Source organism: Barbus barbus (assembly GCF_936440315.1).
Source record: "Barbus barbus genome assembly, chromosome: 44".
Lineage (NCBI taxonomy): Eukaryota > Metazoa > Chordata > Actinopteri > Cypriniformes > Cyprinidae > Barbus > Barbus barbus.
Window position 1 is genome coordinate 12,529,887 of NC_136722.1, and position 16,012 is coordinate 12,545,898.

The 16,012-nt window shown below is 44.1% G+C and overlaps 1 protein-coding gene across 1 annotated transcript in view; it reads left to right on the forward strand.

Moving 5' to 3' along the window:
* LOC306862952 (semaphorin-5A-like) overlaps positions 1-16,012 on the forward strand; it is a 163,419-nt gene that overhangs the window by 56,818 nt on the left and 90,589 nt on the right. Inside the window, exon 3 of the mRNA XM_079406065.1 lies at positions 8,052-8,151. Coding sequence (XP_079262191.1) covers positions 8,052-8,151 — 100 coding nt within the window. The remainder of the gene's footprint in view (positions 1-8,051; positions 8,152-16,012) is intronic.

Consider the following 16,012-nt stretch of genomic DNA (forward strand, 5'->3'; position numbering starts at 1 on the left):
GATGGTCCACTGGATCCAGCGAGATGGGTAGCACTACCAGGCACCCAGACACCGTACAAGCGGGACTAGCGGGTACCCGTTGTGGGGCAGCGAGGTGGAACGCAGGGACCCGGCCCATGGCTGACCGAAGAGGGATCTGAGTGTGCGGTGCAACGCTTACCTGGTTCCACAGTTTGGCGTGAGTAGGGCCTTTGACACTCTTGAACCGCCCACTGCTGCCTGCTGGCGAGAGAGGGGGATGAGTGTGGTCCGGTGTTGGTTCGTCCAAGACTCTCCATGCCCTCTTGGGACCCAGAAGCAGAGACAACCGCTTCTTGTCGAGATTTTTGAAACAAAATATTCTCCTCCCGGCCCTCCTCCGGTGGAGGGAGAGGTGCGTCCACCATCTCCCAAGCAGTCCTCTCTCTCTCTCTGAGTCGCCCATCCCTCTTAATACACTTATGCAGAAAGCAAGAGGCTTTAGCGTGCTGAAGCGCACAGGGGAGATGGTCGCCTGCAACACAAACAGGGGGTAGTGCAACCTGATGTGTGCAATCCACTCAACACGGGAAGAACCACCGCCGCTGTAGCGCCATACCACCAGAACGAGAGTCTTCCGAAGAGCGTGCTCAACTCGTTGAATTCACTCGTCAGCAGAAGTAAGGAGCAGAACGATGTAACCGCTCAGCTCCGAAGCGAAAAGCTGAATATGCACTGCACCTGCTGCCTACTTATACTCACACTGTGATCAGCGGCATCTGGATGCAATAATCGCATGCCAATATGCATTGGCTCGTTTAGTTACACTCGAAGTGGATTAGTCTCTCTAAGCGAGATCCCAATTCGTCGGTCACCCGACGTGACTTGGAGTGACCGACTGAAAGGGAACTAAATATAATGTATTTACCACTAAATACAAGAGCTTGTTCAGAAAACACAGCATAATCTGAACTTCAGATGAGAACCATCACAGGTATTTGGTTTTGCAGCATGGCGGCTGCTAAATGTGTAGACTGGGGCTTGTTCAATGATCTGAAAGCTTTGATTCAAAAGCTCAGTCAAACAGGGAGAACCGAGATTATTTGAGCAACCATAAGAATTGCATTTTCAAAACGGTGCCAATGGACCGTTATGGAGTTGGAATAAAGAGTGTGTGTGAGTGTGTGTTTGTGTGACATACCTCCCTGTCGCTGCTGGGCATAAACACCATTACCACTGCATTCACTGTGCATATTTAATGAATGGGGTGCTAATTAAAAGGTTTGTGTTCCAGCATTTGTGTGTGTGAGATGGGTGTTAGACATTGAAATTCACACTCATTCTGTAACACAGATGGTAAACAGCCATACGGACACATCCTAAAAATCAATGGGTTAATTAGCTACTAGTCTGTGTTACTACTCACTAGGTCATGCTTACAGACGGCTTGGTTCTCCAGGAGTTTACTCACAGTCAGAGCTGATCACTAAGCTAAAATATTGACCTTGCCTTTCCACTCCATTAGCCCCAATAGACCCCCTTTGGATTTGACATTCAGCTCTACAATTACTTACTGAAATCCGCCTGCTGAATTTACATTGATTATAATACATGTTCTCCTGTAATTTAAGATGGGGGAAAGTGACTGAGTTTGCCAATACTATTAGGTCTCTATGATTTAGCTCATAACACACTATAAAAAATAAAAAATTCTGTAGTAAGTCAGAAAGCATGTCTCAAGGACAATTTAAAAACACATGACCAAGTATATAAAAAAAAAAATGTAATGAAAAGGTATGCAGCGCAAACAGTGTGAAAAGGAAAACAAATATATAAATGTATATTTTCCTAAATTAAATATTTTCATTATTTATTTATTTATTTTAAATAAACAAATAAATAATGAAAATAATACATATATATATATATATATATAAATAATGTATTTAAATAGGAGCTCTTATTTTCATTATTTATTTTTATTTTAAATAAATAAAATAAATTATTTTTATTTAAACATGTTAATTAGTTTAAATAGATTTGTATTAAATATTTTGTTTATTTTATTAAATAAAAAAATATATTTTAATTTCTAGTTTGTGTACCAATTTTTATATTAATACTTATATAAAATAGAATATTTTCTATTCCATTTTTGTTCTTTTTCTTATTACTTAAAACAATATTTATTTGAAAATGTCAATTAATATAAATGCATCATTCATTCATTAAAACATAAATTTATTTAACTATGTTGATGCATTTTGTTACGGCCCATATTAATGGGGTGAGACGCGAACAAGTGATGTCAACGGGATTCCGACCACAGCCAACAGATCACCAAAACAACACATAAGTTTAAATGATTTATTAAAGAAGAATATAGGAAATATAAAGAGCATTAGCTTTGGAGAGGCCCAAGGCCAAAATAACAAACAAAAGAACTAAATAAAAGAAAAATATAAAAGAAAAAAACACCAAGAAAAAACAATATTACAAAGAAAAAAAAAATGAACTTCCCTAACTCCCTAAACAAAAACGCATCGAAAAATCAGATCAAAATAAATAGCAGACCTCTCCTACGCTCTAATGAATTTTCGTAGGATAAACAGAATAAATCACGAATCGAAACAGCCAACAACCAATAACCACGAAGCTGTTGGTGATCTGTTGACGGAGGCGGAATCCAGAGCTCTTCACGCCACGACAGCCAACGTCAAAGTGAGCTCCCCATGTGTTGGTAGCGCCGCCCTTTTATAGTCACCTGCTTCAGGATCCACCAGTCACAATCCCTGCACACATACACACTCACATACACAAAGCAAAACATACGAAAACAATGATGCCAAGGATCGTAACAATTTTATAGATATTATTAAATATTTTATTTATTCAGCAAAAAATTTCAAAAACTAAAAAACTTATCTTTTCTGCATTTCATTTCTGATCTGCAGGTAGCTTTTAAAACTTGGCACTGTGTTCAGCAAATGTTGTTCTCTCTTATGATAAATTGCTTCCAATATTCTCCGTTTCTAAGTCGCTTTGGATAAAAGTGTCTGCTACTTAAATAAATGCAAATGTAAGTTAGATACATGTCCAATTATTAAATCTCGTCTTAGTATCACCTTAGTGAACCAGAATTCGACATAGATTAAATATATAAAAAAAGGCATCGATTACTGAAGCTTTTCACACCTTAAATTAATGCCTATTGCAAGCTGACTTAATAAACACCTTCTATTTCTCAGAAATTTCATGTTTTGTGAAATAGTTTCCCCTGTAATTATAGTCAAACACACAGGCGGTGCAGTGCTTCTCTTGACAAAGGCTATATAGAGAAGAGTGATTGATGGGCATGTTTTTCTTAACTTTTTTTTTTTTTTTTTTATCTAAACCTTTCAGACTTTGTCAGGCCACCCAGTAAGCCAATTTAGAGTGAACTGAAGGCTGAGAGAAACATTTTGCCCTCTCCTTAAATTTGCCTTTTTGAATCAAGCCTGCAGTCTGCATTTATAGTGCTGAATGTTCCTAGCAGCCACTTTGAAAAAATCAATAAAAAGAGTTGAGTCACAGAGATGCGTGTCTCCATCCAGACCAAAAGAGAGACACTGGGAGAAAGAGACTGTGTTTTCCTAAATGGAACACCTCTGCTCTCTTCTCCAGAGTGCTGTGGGGACACGTTTCTCCATGGACCACGTAATCCTTGTCCATTAGGGAGCAAAAAGTGGGTAGGACATCACGGACAGTCAGCAAAGGAGATAAATATACGTCCCCTCAGCTATGCCAGAACTCCAGCAGAGCTCCACTGTTAGATCTCTGTATAAAGACACACTGGTTGACTGTAAAGAATTGTTAATATCTGCGCCATGGAGCCGTTGTGCTCTGCTCATGAGTGCCAGTTTGTGCAATAATGTTCTGGACAGATGTTGCACACTCATAGTGAGTCAGGTTTCCATTTTGTATAGACTTCAGAGAGTTTTTTTTTTTTCTTTCTGGGAAAACAAGGTTTTTCTTTTGTTGTCAATGACAGGTTTAAGAAGCAGATGGTTCCCCACAGGTACAGTACATATCTTTTGATCGGTAGGAGTGTTGTCTGTATGGGCTTGTCAGAGCTCTTGCTGCATTGCATGGCCTGGAAGAAAAACAAACCCGATACTAGGTATTTTTTGGTTTTATGTTATATATCTTATCTTCTTAAAGGTCCCATGGCATGAAAATTTCACTTTATGAGGTTTTTTAACATTAATATGAGTTCCCCTAGCCTGCCTATGGTCCCCCAGTAGCTAGAAATGGCAATAGGTGTAAACCGAGCCCTGGGTATCCTGCTTCGCCTTTGAGAAAATGAAAGCTCAGATGGCCCAATCTGGAATCTTCCCCTTATGTCGTCATACGGGGAAAGGTTACCTCCCCTTTCTCTGCTTTGCTCGCTTGTGAAAATGAGCTACGACCGTGCGAGGAGAGCGAGAGACATCATGGCTTGCAAACGAGCTAAGCATTGTTTTTTGGCACTTCAGATCGGTTCTACTCTATGAACTGTCACATACTGTAATACAACTGAATGCCCAATAAAGCTGTTCACATTTACATATTTTCTGTTGTCATACATAAAACAAGTATAGATAGTAAACACGACCCATTGATAATACGTTTACCCTGAATCACTCTCACTATCCTCCATAAATCCTGATTTATAATCGCAACATCGTCTGATAAAATCAATATACATCTAACTTACATTAAAAAGCGACTATATGCAGTGGTTTTGGCTATATTACTGTTTTGCATCCGAGTAATAAACTGCGCATATTAACAGACAAATTATGTTCATATTTAAAAGTCCAAACAGTCAGTAAGCGACAAGTGCTTGGGAACGCTGTTTTGTAAATGATTTATTGATGAGTCTGCTGCTTTAAGGCAAACTGAAAGCGTTGCTTCTCTGCCGCTCGCTGCTCAGAACAGACGCCGAGAGAGGCTACACTGCGCCGGGAGAGTCAGACCTCGCGCTCGCGGGGCAGTACTGGAGACATCTTCCAACTGAATGATAGGTTTAAAAAAAAAAAAAGTAGTATGTATATTCTTAGTATGTACCCGTTATGGGAAAAAAGCCGCCAAAAGGGTCTGAAAGTTACTAAATATTGTTCTAAAGTCACGCTCGTGTGTGTGAGACGCGTGAGCTGATGGAAGCGGGAGGTGGATATTGTTGCGGCCCGCCCAGGTAAAGTCTATGTGTGGGAAACACTGACTGTATCCAGACACAATATTTTAAACTAACCATTCGGAGACGTCCTGCTGTAGCCGCTGAGTTGCAACTTCTTCATCCGGTGCTTCTCCATCCGGATCAGATTCTGGGTCAAACTGAAAAGCTTGAACGACTGCGTGTCTACGAGCCATTGCCATACATCCACTGTCAACATTAGCGCATGGTACCGTGGCCGCAAGCTGCAGGCCACACACCCACCCTCCACCTTGCCCCACCTCTCTCCTCCTCATTAGAATTTAAAGCTACAGACACAGAAATGGCACATCCTAAGGAAAGCTCATTGTGGGACTGGCTCGTAGTGGCTGAAATTCTGCACCAAGGCTGAATTTCAGGAACGAAACTTCAGATACAGTACTAGGGACCACTTAGGCCTATATAAAAGCATCCAAAAAACAGCATGTCATGGGACCTTTAAGTAAACAGATTATTAATTATGCTATTGATTTGTATATGTAAAATAAATTACAGTGTGAATCTTTGCTGATACAAATTTTACATTCATATCTGCCATGTTGATGGTTTAGTATGTAGTTTTCATTGTTTTTTGTGTGTGTGTGTGTGTGTGTGTGTGTGTGTGTGTGTGTGTGTGTGTCTGTGTGAAATTAACGTAATTCTGGGTAACATTTTACAATGCGGTTTTATACATTAGCAGTAGCTCACATGACATCATAATGAACAGTATTTTACAGCATTTATTAATCTTCCTTTATGTTATTTGTTATATGCCAATATATTTGGCATTTAAAAGGAATAGTTCACACAAAAGTGAAAATTCTGTCATTAATTACTCACCCTTATGTCGTTCCAAACCTGTAAGACATTCGTTCATCTTGGGAGCTCAAATTAAGATATTTTTTATTAAATCTAATATTTTTCTGACTCTCCATAGACATTTCTCAATTTTTTTTTAACATTACTAAGTGGCAACGTTTGGTAACAATACACACTCTATGTAAAGTGGTTTAGACTCATTTTAGTTACAAGTTTGTGTTGGGCTATTCCCTCTGTAATTTTGGTTGGAAAACTTGTTTTAGAGCAACTTTGCGCCAAAAGACCCCAGCATTTTCACAGCTGCGGCTTGGCAGATGTTGCTTCCTGTACTTAAAGAATCTTTGCAAAGAGCAAACATATTAATGTCTATTAAAAGAAACAGTCCTTGACAGTTCAAGAAAACAAGTTTAAGAGCAAACTAAGGCAAGAGTTCCTGCAGTTTTGACAGCTGTGACCTTGAAGGCTTTAAATTGCTTCCATGCTGAGGTTGATTTTTGGAAAGTGCCCGTGTTGTTTTACATCTTTAGGCTATTTTTGGGGCAGTCGTGGCCTAATGGATAGAGAGTTGGACTTGTAACCTGAAGGTCGTGGGTTCGAGTCTCGGGTCCGGCATGGATTGTAGGTGGGGGAGTGAATAACCAACACTCTCTCTACCCTCAATACCACGACTGAGGTGAGACCCTTGAGCAAGGCACCGAACCCCCAACTGCTCACCGGGCTCCACAGCATTGGCTACTGTGTGTACACTTGGATGGGTTAAATGCAGAGCACAAATTCCAAGTATGGGTCGCCATACTTGGCCACAAACCACTTCCCTTTCCCTTATTTTTATGTGACATTCATTGCTAATGTGGCTCTTTCACACATTTGACTCTTGAATGAAATATTTTTGCAAGAAGATTGTAGTTCTACACATTATTTTGTCATGACATTACACCTTCAGCGTATCCTAAAAAGAATGTGAAAATATAAACAGAACATAAATGCCTACCATTAGCTAACATGACTAGACTACATTAAGTCATCCAGAAGCCCTAAAAGAATTAATATATATTGTTATCATATGAAACTGCTTCTCAGAAACACTAGAGAACCACATTGAGTGTCTCCACATTCACTTACGAGTTCCAGTCTCGCTGAAGTTAGGGCTATCCCATAGAGACATGCAAGATTTATGGAGGAACATTGTGGTAACTGATGCTGTGGATCTGTAGGGAATTCTGTCTTCCTTTTGTATGCTCGAGATGCGCTTCTTCGGAAGAAAAACAACCCTATCAGAGTTAGAGGAAGCTTTGTTGTTCAACAGAGCTGTTAAAATGATTATTAAAATAAAAGAACTTTATTGAAGAAATGTTGTTGATTATATATAATTCATTTACTAGGTTTGTAAATTATTCTGTATTCATTATTGTTTGCAAAGCACAAAGAATCTATGTCTATCTATCTGTCTGTCTATCTATTAGGGGTGTAACGGTTCACAAAATTCATGGTACGGAACGATACGGCACAGTATATATAAATAAATATATATATATATATATATTTTTTTTTTTTTTTTTTTTTTTTTTTTATATATGTATAATGCACAATTATTGGTGATTTTATGGAGTGACATGTTATTTTTTATATATATGTATAATGCACAATTATTGGTGATTTTATGGAGTGACAAGACACATGCTTTTTGAAGTGCAGTCTATTCCACTCATGTGTTTATGTGAAACTACATCCCAGAGCTGGAAAAAAAATGACCAGTAGCACGACTTAACAAATGATAGAATTACTGGAAAAGCTAACCCAGCAGCTATCCCATTACACAGAGGTAGGTAGGCAAAAGCTGTTAGACAGGCCAAGATTGAAGCTTTGATGTAAAGGCCAGAGGTTAATATGAAAGGCGCCACAGCGAGAGCATTTGATATGCATATCATACACCCGCACAGAAACAAACACAAATGCACTCAGGAGCACCCAAACTGAAGAGAAATATATATTATAAAAAATACAGTGTTTGTGTGTCTCAGTTAGTGATGTGCGCTAACATGTGCCCTCTCTTGTTCTGCAGAAATTGAGCCTTGGATCCACCGATTCAGAGCTGAGGGCACCGTCGATTATTCACAGCTGACCTTTGACCCCGGCCAGAACGAACTAATCGTGGGCGCAAGGTAATGGTCACTTCTTCCATCACTGCATGAAACTTAATGAGGAATCAGTCCATGGGTCTCAGTATACGAATGAGAGTGTCGTGGTCAGAGGTTCTGTCAGTGTGTCTGCCTAGCCTTAAATTCATATAGTACTATATTTTCAGCAACACCAAATTGACACCCACTGCGAAAATGTCACAATTGCCAAGTTTCCCATGATTAGCCCAATAGTGACACACAATCCAAGTCCTCATAAAACCATACAATGAAAGTGGAGGACTTTTGTGGCAGACAAAGAACAGCATAGACCCTCCTCACCGACAGATACTTTGATAAAAAAATCGCACCATGAATGTGAGAATAGTATAGGATTTCCTGTGTCCAGCTCTAATTAATGAGTGTGATGATTTCCACATAGACTTTCACACTGTCCTGCCATACATCTTCAGCCAAATTAATCTCATATTCCCGATCTGTCAGCAGCCTGGATGGTCTCCAAGCAATTATTTTGTGACAACCGCAGAAATGGTTTGATATGAGGCACTGTAACAGTTCATTCACCCACAGGGCCGGGAGCGGTAGAATAATTACTTTTTCTGGGAGAAGCAGGGATCACCATGCACTTCACTAGTGATTCATTGTATCATGAGCAAATTGTTAAGTTTTTTTTTTAACTTGAAAGTAACGAGACGGAAAGTGTTAGTTAGCTCTCAGAACCTGCTCCGAAGTGCAACACATCATTATCAAGTCTGACTTGGCTAAAGAGTTGCGGTTGGGATTCTTTGTTCTCTCCAAACATCAAAAATGTCTTACTTGTGTTACAAAGAAGTGCATATCAGTGGTAATGGCTCAAATGAAGAGATTCTTTTGACCTCTTGTACAGTAGGAAACACTTGTTGAGTTTTTCCGGACATTGTGTTCTCATTGTTTTCCTATAATTAGAAAGCTCAGTCACTCAGTTCCAACTAATGATTCAGTCTGTCGATAGATGTCTTTTACTTTAGGGTTCGGGGTTTTGAGACAGCAAACCTCTCAAACAAGACAAATGCAAGCAGCTGGAGCTAAAGGAATCCAGTAATGCTCTTTAGATTGAGGTTGGGAATTAGGGGTGCATAATAAATCAGCAGTCATATCATGTCAGCTGACAAATTTTAGTGTTTAATAGTATTATTAAGTAAAATAGGCCAATATATTTAAGGCGATAAATTATAGCCACACAATCATGGAATGCATTATTTCCTGTTGGCTAAATGCAAATAAAATAATTGTTTACATATTTTAGGGGAAAGGGAAAGGGAAGTGGTGTGTGGCCAAGTATGGTGACCCATACTCGGAATTTGTGCTCTGCATTTAACCCATCCAAGTGTACACACAGTAGTGAACATACATCCGGAGCAGTGGGCAGCCAATGCTGCGGCGCCCGGGGAGCAGGTTCGGTGCCTTGCTCAAGGGTCTCACCTCAGTCGTGGTATTGAGGGTGGAGAGAGTGTTGGTTATTCACTCCCCCACCTACAATCGCTGCCGGACCTGAGACTCAAACCCATGACCTTCAGGTTACAAGTCCAACTCTCTATCCATTAGGCCACCACTAATGGACTTTTATTACATATTTGTAATCTTTTTTAATTATATTTATAACATAATATATTTTAATTAAAATTATTTGTTTGTTTTCCATTTAAATTTATTAAAAGAAAATTAAGAAAGTTTAGAATGTAAAATATTTTTATTACACTGTATGAATATTACATACAATGGAAAACGTCTCAGGTTACCATGGTTCCTCGAAGGGAACGTGACGCTGCGTCCGAAAACGCTTAGGGAACGCCTTCAGCGTGACCGCGCTCTGAATCATCTGTACAATCAGTCCAATGGAAGGGTGAGGCGTCACGGGCGGGTGACGTCACGACCAGGAAGCTTTAAAAGCACGTGCAGCGGAGCCGGCTTCAGCTTCTAGGAATGAAGCAAGCGCTGGCAGGGATGCCGGAGGTGTGGTCTCGAGACACAGCGTCTCATTCCCTTCAGGGAACCATGGTTACATGCGTAACCTGAGACGTTCCCCTTCAGGAACTCGAGCTGCATCCGAAAAAGCTTAGGGAACGAGATATCCACGCCGCCAGACTGACAAGACCCTGCCCAGTGTGTACTAGGATGAGAGAACAGAAGAGCCCGGAGCAGCTCGCATGTCGAGATTCAAGATTTTTATTCGTCACATACACAATTATACAGAGTATAACCAGCAGTGAAATGTGAGTTTCACTGCTGGTTCACTGCTGGTTTCGTGAGGTCGTATAACCTCACGAAAGTGAGGTGTGTGGACCACCCAGCAGTGTTGCAGATGTCCTGCATAGACACACCTGCTAGGAAGGCCTTGGAGGCCGCCACACCTCGGGTTGAGTGAGCTCTGACTCCCATCGGCGAGGGGAGCTGAGAGGACTCATAGGCAGTGTTAATCGCATCCACTATCCACCTACTGAGGGTCTGCTTTGTAGCAGGAAGACCCCTCTTAGGAGGACCATAGCACACAAGCAGTTGGTCCGCCTTTCTCCACAGGGCAGCTCTGTGGATGTACGTGCCCAGTGCTCGCACTGGACACATACAATTAAGCTTCTGCTGGTCTGGCTCCCTGAAGGCCTGAAGTACTATGGGCTGTGGTGTAACAGAGGGAACTTTAGGTACATACCCTGCTCGAGGGTAGAGAAAAACTTTGGCCATGCCAGGCGATAGGCAGGGGCCACTGAAGTCAAGATAGGCAGGGGCCACTGAAAGGGCCTGAAGATCACCAACTCTCTTTAGAGAGGAAATAGCCAGAAGGAAGGCAGTCTTAATAGTGAGGAGTCTGTCAGATATCTCCTCGATGGGCTCGAAGGGAGCCTTGCAAAGTGGGGACACGTGAACGTACCGGCGGCCTCAGTCTCAGCGCACCGCGGAGGAAGCGTGTAACGAGGGGGTATCTACCCACTGACTGACCACCGACAGGAGCGTGGTAGGCCACAATAGCCGCCACGTAAAATTTAATAGTGGAGTGGGTTAACCCTGTGGAGCAACTGGCCTGCAGGAACTCCAGCACTGTACCAATCGGGCAGTTAACTGGGTCGAGCTGGCGGTCTCCGCACCATGAAGTGAAGAGTGTCCATTTTAGGGCGTACAGTTTCCTCGTAGAGGAAGCTCTGGATTGGAGGATGGTCTCGACAACCTCGGTTGAGAGACCGGAAGCTATGAGCTGTGCCCCCTCAGTGGCCACACCCACAGCTTCCACAGCTCCAGGTGAGTGTGGACGATTGTGCCCCCCGCCTGTGAGAGGAGATCTCCCCTGACGGGAATCTCCCATGGAGTGCCGTCGAGGAGAGAAATCAGGTCCGAGAACCATACTCCGCCCGGCCAGAACGGCGCTACCAGTAGTAGACCAACCTTGTCCCGGCACACTCTAGCCAGAACTCCCGGGAGCAGAGCAATAGGGGGAAAAGCGTACAGACGAAGCCTCGGCCAAGTCTGCACCATAGCATCCAGACCTAGAGGAGCTGGAGGAGTCAGAGAGAACCAGAGGGGACATTGAGCTGACTCTATAGTCGCAAACAGGTCCACCTGTGCCTGGCCAAACACTCTCCATATCTGCTTCACCACCTCAGGGTGAAGCATCTATTCCCCGGGCCTCAGCCCCTGTCTCAACAGAACGTCTGCTCCCACATTGAGATACCCAGGAATATGCACTGCTCTTAGAGGAGTTTGCCCTGGGACCACACAAGGATCTGGTGTGCCAGCTTGTACAAGGGTCGCGACCGCAGACCTCCCTGGTGGTTTATGTACGAGACTACCGACGTGCTGTCGGTGCGCAGTACATGGTGTTTGAGTACTCGAAACACGGCCAGCATCTCCAGCCAATTGATATGCCATGTCAGATGACAGCCACTCCACAGACCGCGGGCAGGGTGGCCACTCATGACCGCTCCCCAACTGGTGAGGGATGCATCTGTCGATAGTGTTACACGGCAAAAAGGAGCTCCCAACACCGGGCCCTGGAACAAGAACCAAGGTTTCCTTCACATGTCTAAGGCAAGCATGCATCGTCTCGTGACCTTGAAAGTGCGGAGTGGGTTTCTCCTCGGGGAGAACCCCTTGGTCTTGAGCCACCACTGTAGGGGTCTCATGTACAACAGGCCAAAAGGTATCACGTTGGACGCAGCTGCCATCAGACCCAGCAGTCTCTGAAACTGCTTGACAGTGAGTGACTGGCCTTCTTTCACTCTCTTGACTGCTGTGAGGATCGACTCTATATGATGACAGGCGTGCCTGCATCATGGTCGAATTCCACACCACGCCCAGATAAGTGGTCCTCTGTAATGGAGAAAGCACACTTTTCTTGGCGTTTAGTCTCAACCCCAGGTCTTTCATGTGGGCGAGAACGACATCTCGATGTCGAGCCACCGTTTGCTCTGATTGAGCTAGGATCTACCAATCGTCGATATAATTCAGTATACGGATGCCCTGAAGCCGCAACGGGGCCAGTGCCGCATCCACACACTTCGTGAAAGTACGGGATGAGAGTGCTAGGCCAAAGGGAAGAACTCGATATTGGTAAGCTTCGCCCCCGAAAGCAAACCTCAGGAACTTCCTGTGACTGGGAAGGATGGAGACATGGAAGTACGCGTCCTTTAGATCTATCGTGACAAACCAGTCCTCCTCCATCTATCGTGACAAACCAGTCCACCTCCATGGCCTCCTTCCTCAGCAAAGTCTCGACTTCTTGTTCCATCACCAGAGCCTGCTCGGGGCCGACCCGAGTCGGAATGACCCCGCTGAACAGCGGCGGCGGAGCGCCGAATTGAATACGATAGCCTCTCTCTACCGTGTGCAGGACCCAACGAGATACATTTGGTAGTAGCTTCCACGCTACCAAGTAATCTACTAAGGTAATCAGTCTCTCGAGACTGATCTCTGGTGTAACAGGAGCGGCTAGATTGGTGCCCTGAAGCGGCGCACCGGCAGGGGGCGACCGATCTAACTGCTGCAGAGACCTCCGAAGAGGTGGCGAGTTTTTCAGCTCCACTACGTCTCCGGGTGGAAAGAACTGAAAATAATGTTCGCTGGGGATGGCTGTGCCCTGGAACACCGGCAGGGTTGGCAGACCAATCCCCTGAGGGCACTGAGGCGAGACCAGCACCGTGTAATGCGGTGTACACCTGCTCCACCCCAGTAGGGGTCGCCCTCAGAACTCCTGGACCACATACATCAGGACTTCTTCGCCGAGGACCTCTTAACCTGAATGACAGCCTCCAGGTCCATCTTAGGCTTAGAAGTCCCCGGCGCAGAGCGCCGCCCATCTCAGCCTCTCTGCGGGGGCGCACGAGAGGCGATGCTCTGTTTTTGTGTGTACCGATATGAGGAGCTGGTATGCGGGGGAGGCCGCTCCTTCCCAGTGGCCTCCAGAGTTCGAGAGCGGCGAGGGAGGAACCGCTGGAATGCCACCGCTTGTCTACGGGCCTCCTGGTACCTGTCAATGACTGCATTGACGGCATCGCCGAACAGGCCAGAAGGCGCAAGTGGGGCGTCCATGAGGCAGACCCGATCTTTTTCTTTCATATCAGAAAGGGTCAGCCACAGATGCCTCTCCGCTGCCACCATAGCTGCCATGGAGCGCCCAATGGCACAGGCGGTCTCCTTGGTGGCGCGGAGAGCTAAATCAGCGGTCCTCCTGAGTTCTGAACTATCATCTGCCTTGAATGCCTCGCCCTCATCCAACTCTTTCAGCAGTTTGGCTTGGTACGCCTGTAACACAGACATTGTGTGCAGACACGCACCAGCCTGACCTGCTGCCGCATACCCTTTGCTCACCAACGCAGATGTAGTACGTAGCGGTTTGGAGGGCAAAGCCGGAGCCTTCAGAGACGATGCAACCCTGGGCGACAGATAGCCCGCGAGCGTCTGTTCGACCCGTGGCATCGCTCTGTACCCACGCTCACTCAGTCCCCCCGCATTACCATAGTAATCAGACGCGGGGACGAAGAGGCAGGATGAGAACGGTTTAACCCACGATCTCGACACCTCAGTGTGGAGATCGGGGAAAAACGGTAGGCTCCAGTGTGGAGGCGGTGGCCTCGCTCGCATCTAACCTGCTTTTCTGCGGCTCAGATTTTTTCTCGGCGGGCCAGTCGATGTCTAGCTTGGCAACCGCTCGAGTAACCACCTCCAACAGCTCCTCATACCGGGACGATTGAGGAGGCGAATCCTCATCGACGCTCACCACATCAACCTCCTCGGAGGAAGAGAGATGAAGCGTCGAGCCCTCTTCTCGGGGGGAAACCGCGGAACGGGCTTCCAAACCCAGGGAGAGGGCACCAGATCTGGCAGGCGAGGAAGAAGATAGGGACTCGCCCGTCTCCATTCCCTCTGCCAGATCAGCCTGCGAGCCCCATGAGTACAGCCGGCACTCTGCCTCAGCCGACTCCGCATGCCTCGCACCCAGGCAGACCACGCACAAACTGTGTGTATCCCCGCTCGTGATGTAGCGAGAGCAGGGAGGAACACACAGCTTGAAACGTGATCCGAGATTGCCCTTATGTTTTGACTTGCGTGTGGCCTTAGACATAATGCTTTGAGAGGATTTTTGACAAACAACACTAAATAGGACTCACAAAACAAGTATGAGACTGACAGACACACAGAGCGCTTGCTGAATGACAGAAAGCTGAAGCCGGCTCCGCCGCACGTGCTTTTAAAGCTTCCTGGTCGTGACGTCACCCGCCCGTGACGCCTCGCCCTTCCATTGTACAGATGATTCAGAGCGCGGTCACGCTGAAGGCGTTCCCAAAGCGTTTTCGGACGCAGCTCGAGTTCCTGAAGGGGAACTGGTTTTAATTTTTATTTATAAAAGTAAATTTTTCAAATGTAAATAAGTAAATAAAAAATTTAATTAATAATAATTGTTTTGTATTTATTTATTTATTTGTGCAATATATTTGTTATCTGCTTCAAAACTGATTTAAATTTTTAAAAATTAAAGGTTAATATATTAATAGGTGAATATATTTTTTATCTGCCTCAAAAATACATTATCAGTTATCATATCTGTGCGTATTATTTTTTCTTAAATTAATTGCATTTTATTTAATATATTGGCTGTCTGCCTTAAAATATTAGATCATCCCTACTGAGAACTGTATGATAGTCATTTCTAGCTATATTTTTTTTTTAGATTTGAAAGGTGAAAATCACAGTAAACAACACTGTTTACGCAGGTCAGCTATCTTTCTGTGGTTAATGTACAGCACTGTGGATAGGATGAGTCAGGGGGTGTGGATCAAGGTTGTTCAAATTAAGCTGTGAAGAGGAAAACTAAAGTCTTGCCTTGGAGGAACTCCATGGTGCTTTCGGCTCGACTGGTTGCCCCTGGAGCAGATGGGTTTGCAGGGCACAAGGCCTCACAAACGCACCCACAGTCTGGCCTAATGGACTGTGTGAAGGTTCTCCAACTGAGCTGCTGCTTCATCAAGGTCACTGAACAACAGTGTTCTCATGAAGTTACTCAGCAGCTCAAGGAACATTCTGCCAATTACCAACACCAGACTGAGCAGACCTGTCCAAGTACAGGCACAGTGAAATATTGAGTCATGCCTCTACTGAAACACATGCACATTTTAAAACTGTTGTTATACCTTTAGATAGATAGATAGATAGATAGATAGATAGATAGATAGATAGATAGATAGATAGATAGATAGATAGATAGATAGATAGATAGATAGATAGATAGATAGATAGATAGATAGATAGATAGAAAGACAAATAAAAATAACGATTCAAAGGATGTTGCTGCGCTTGGCCATATCACGTTGTGTCTGACACCCCACAGAACTGCATTCAAATGCAACTATAAAAAGAAATG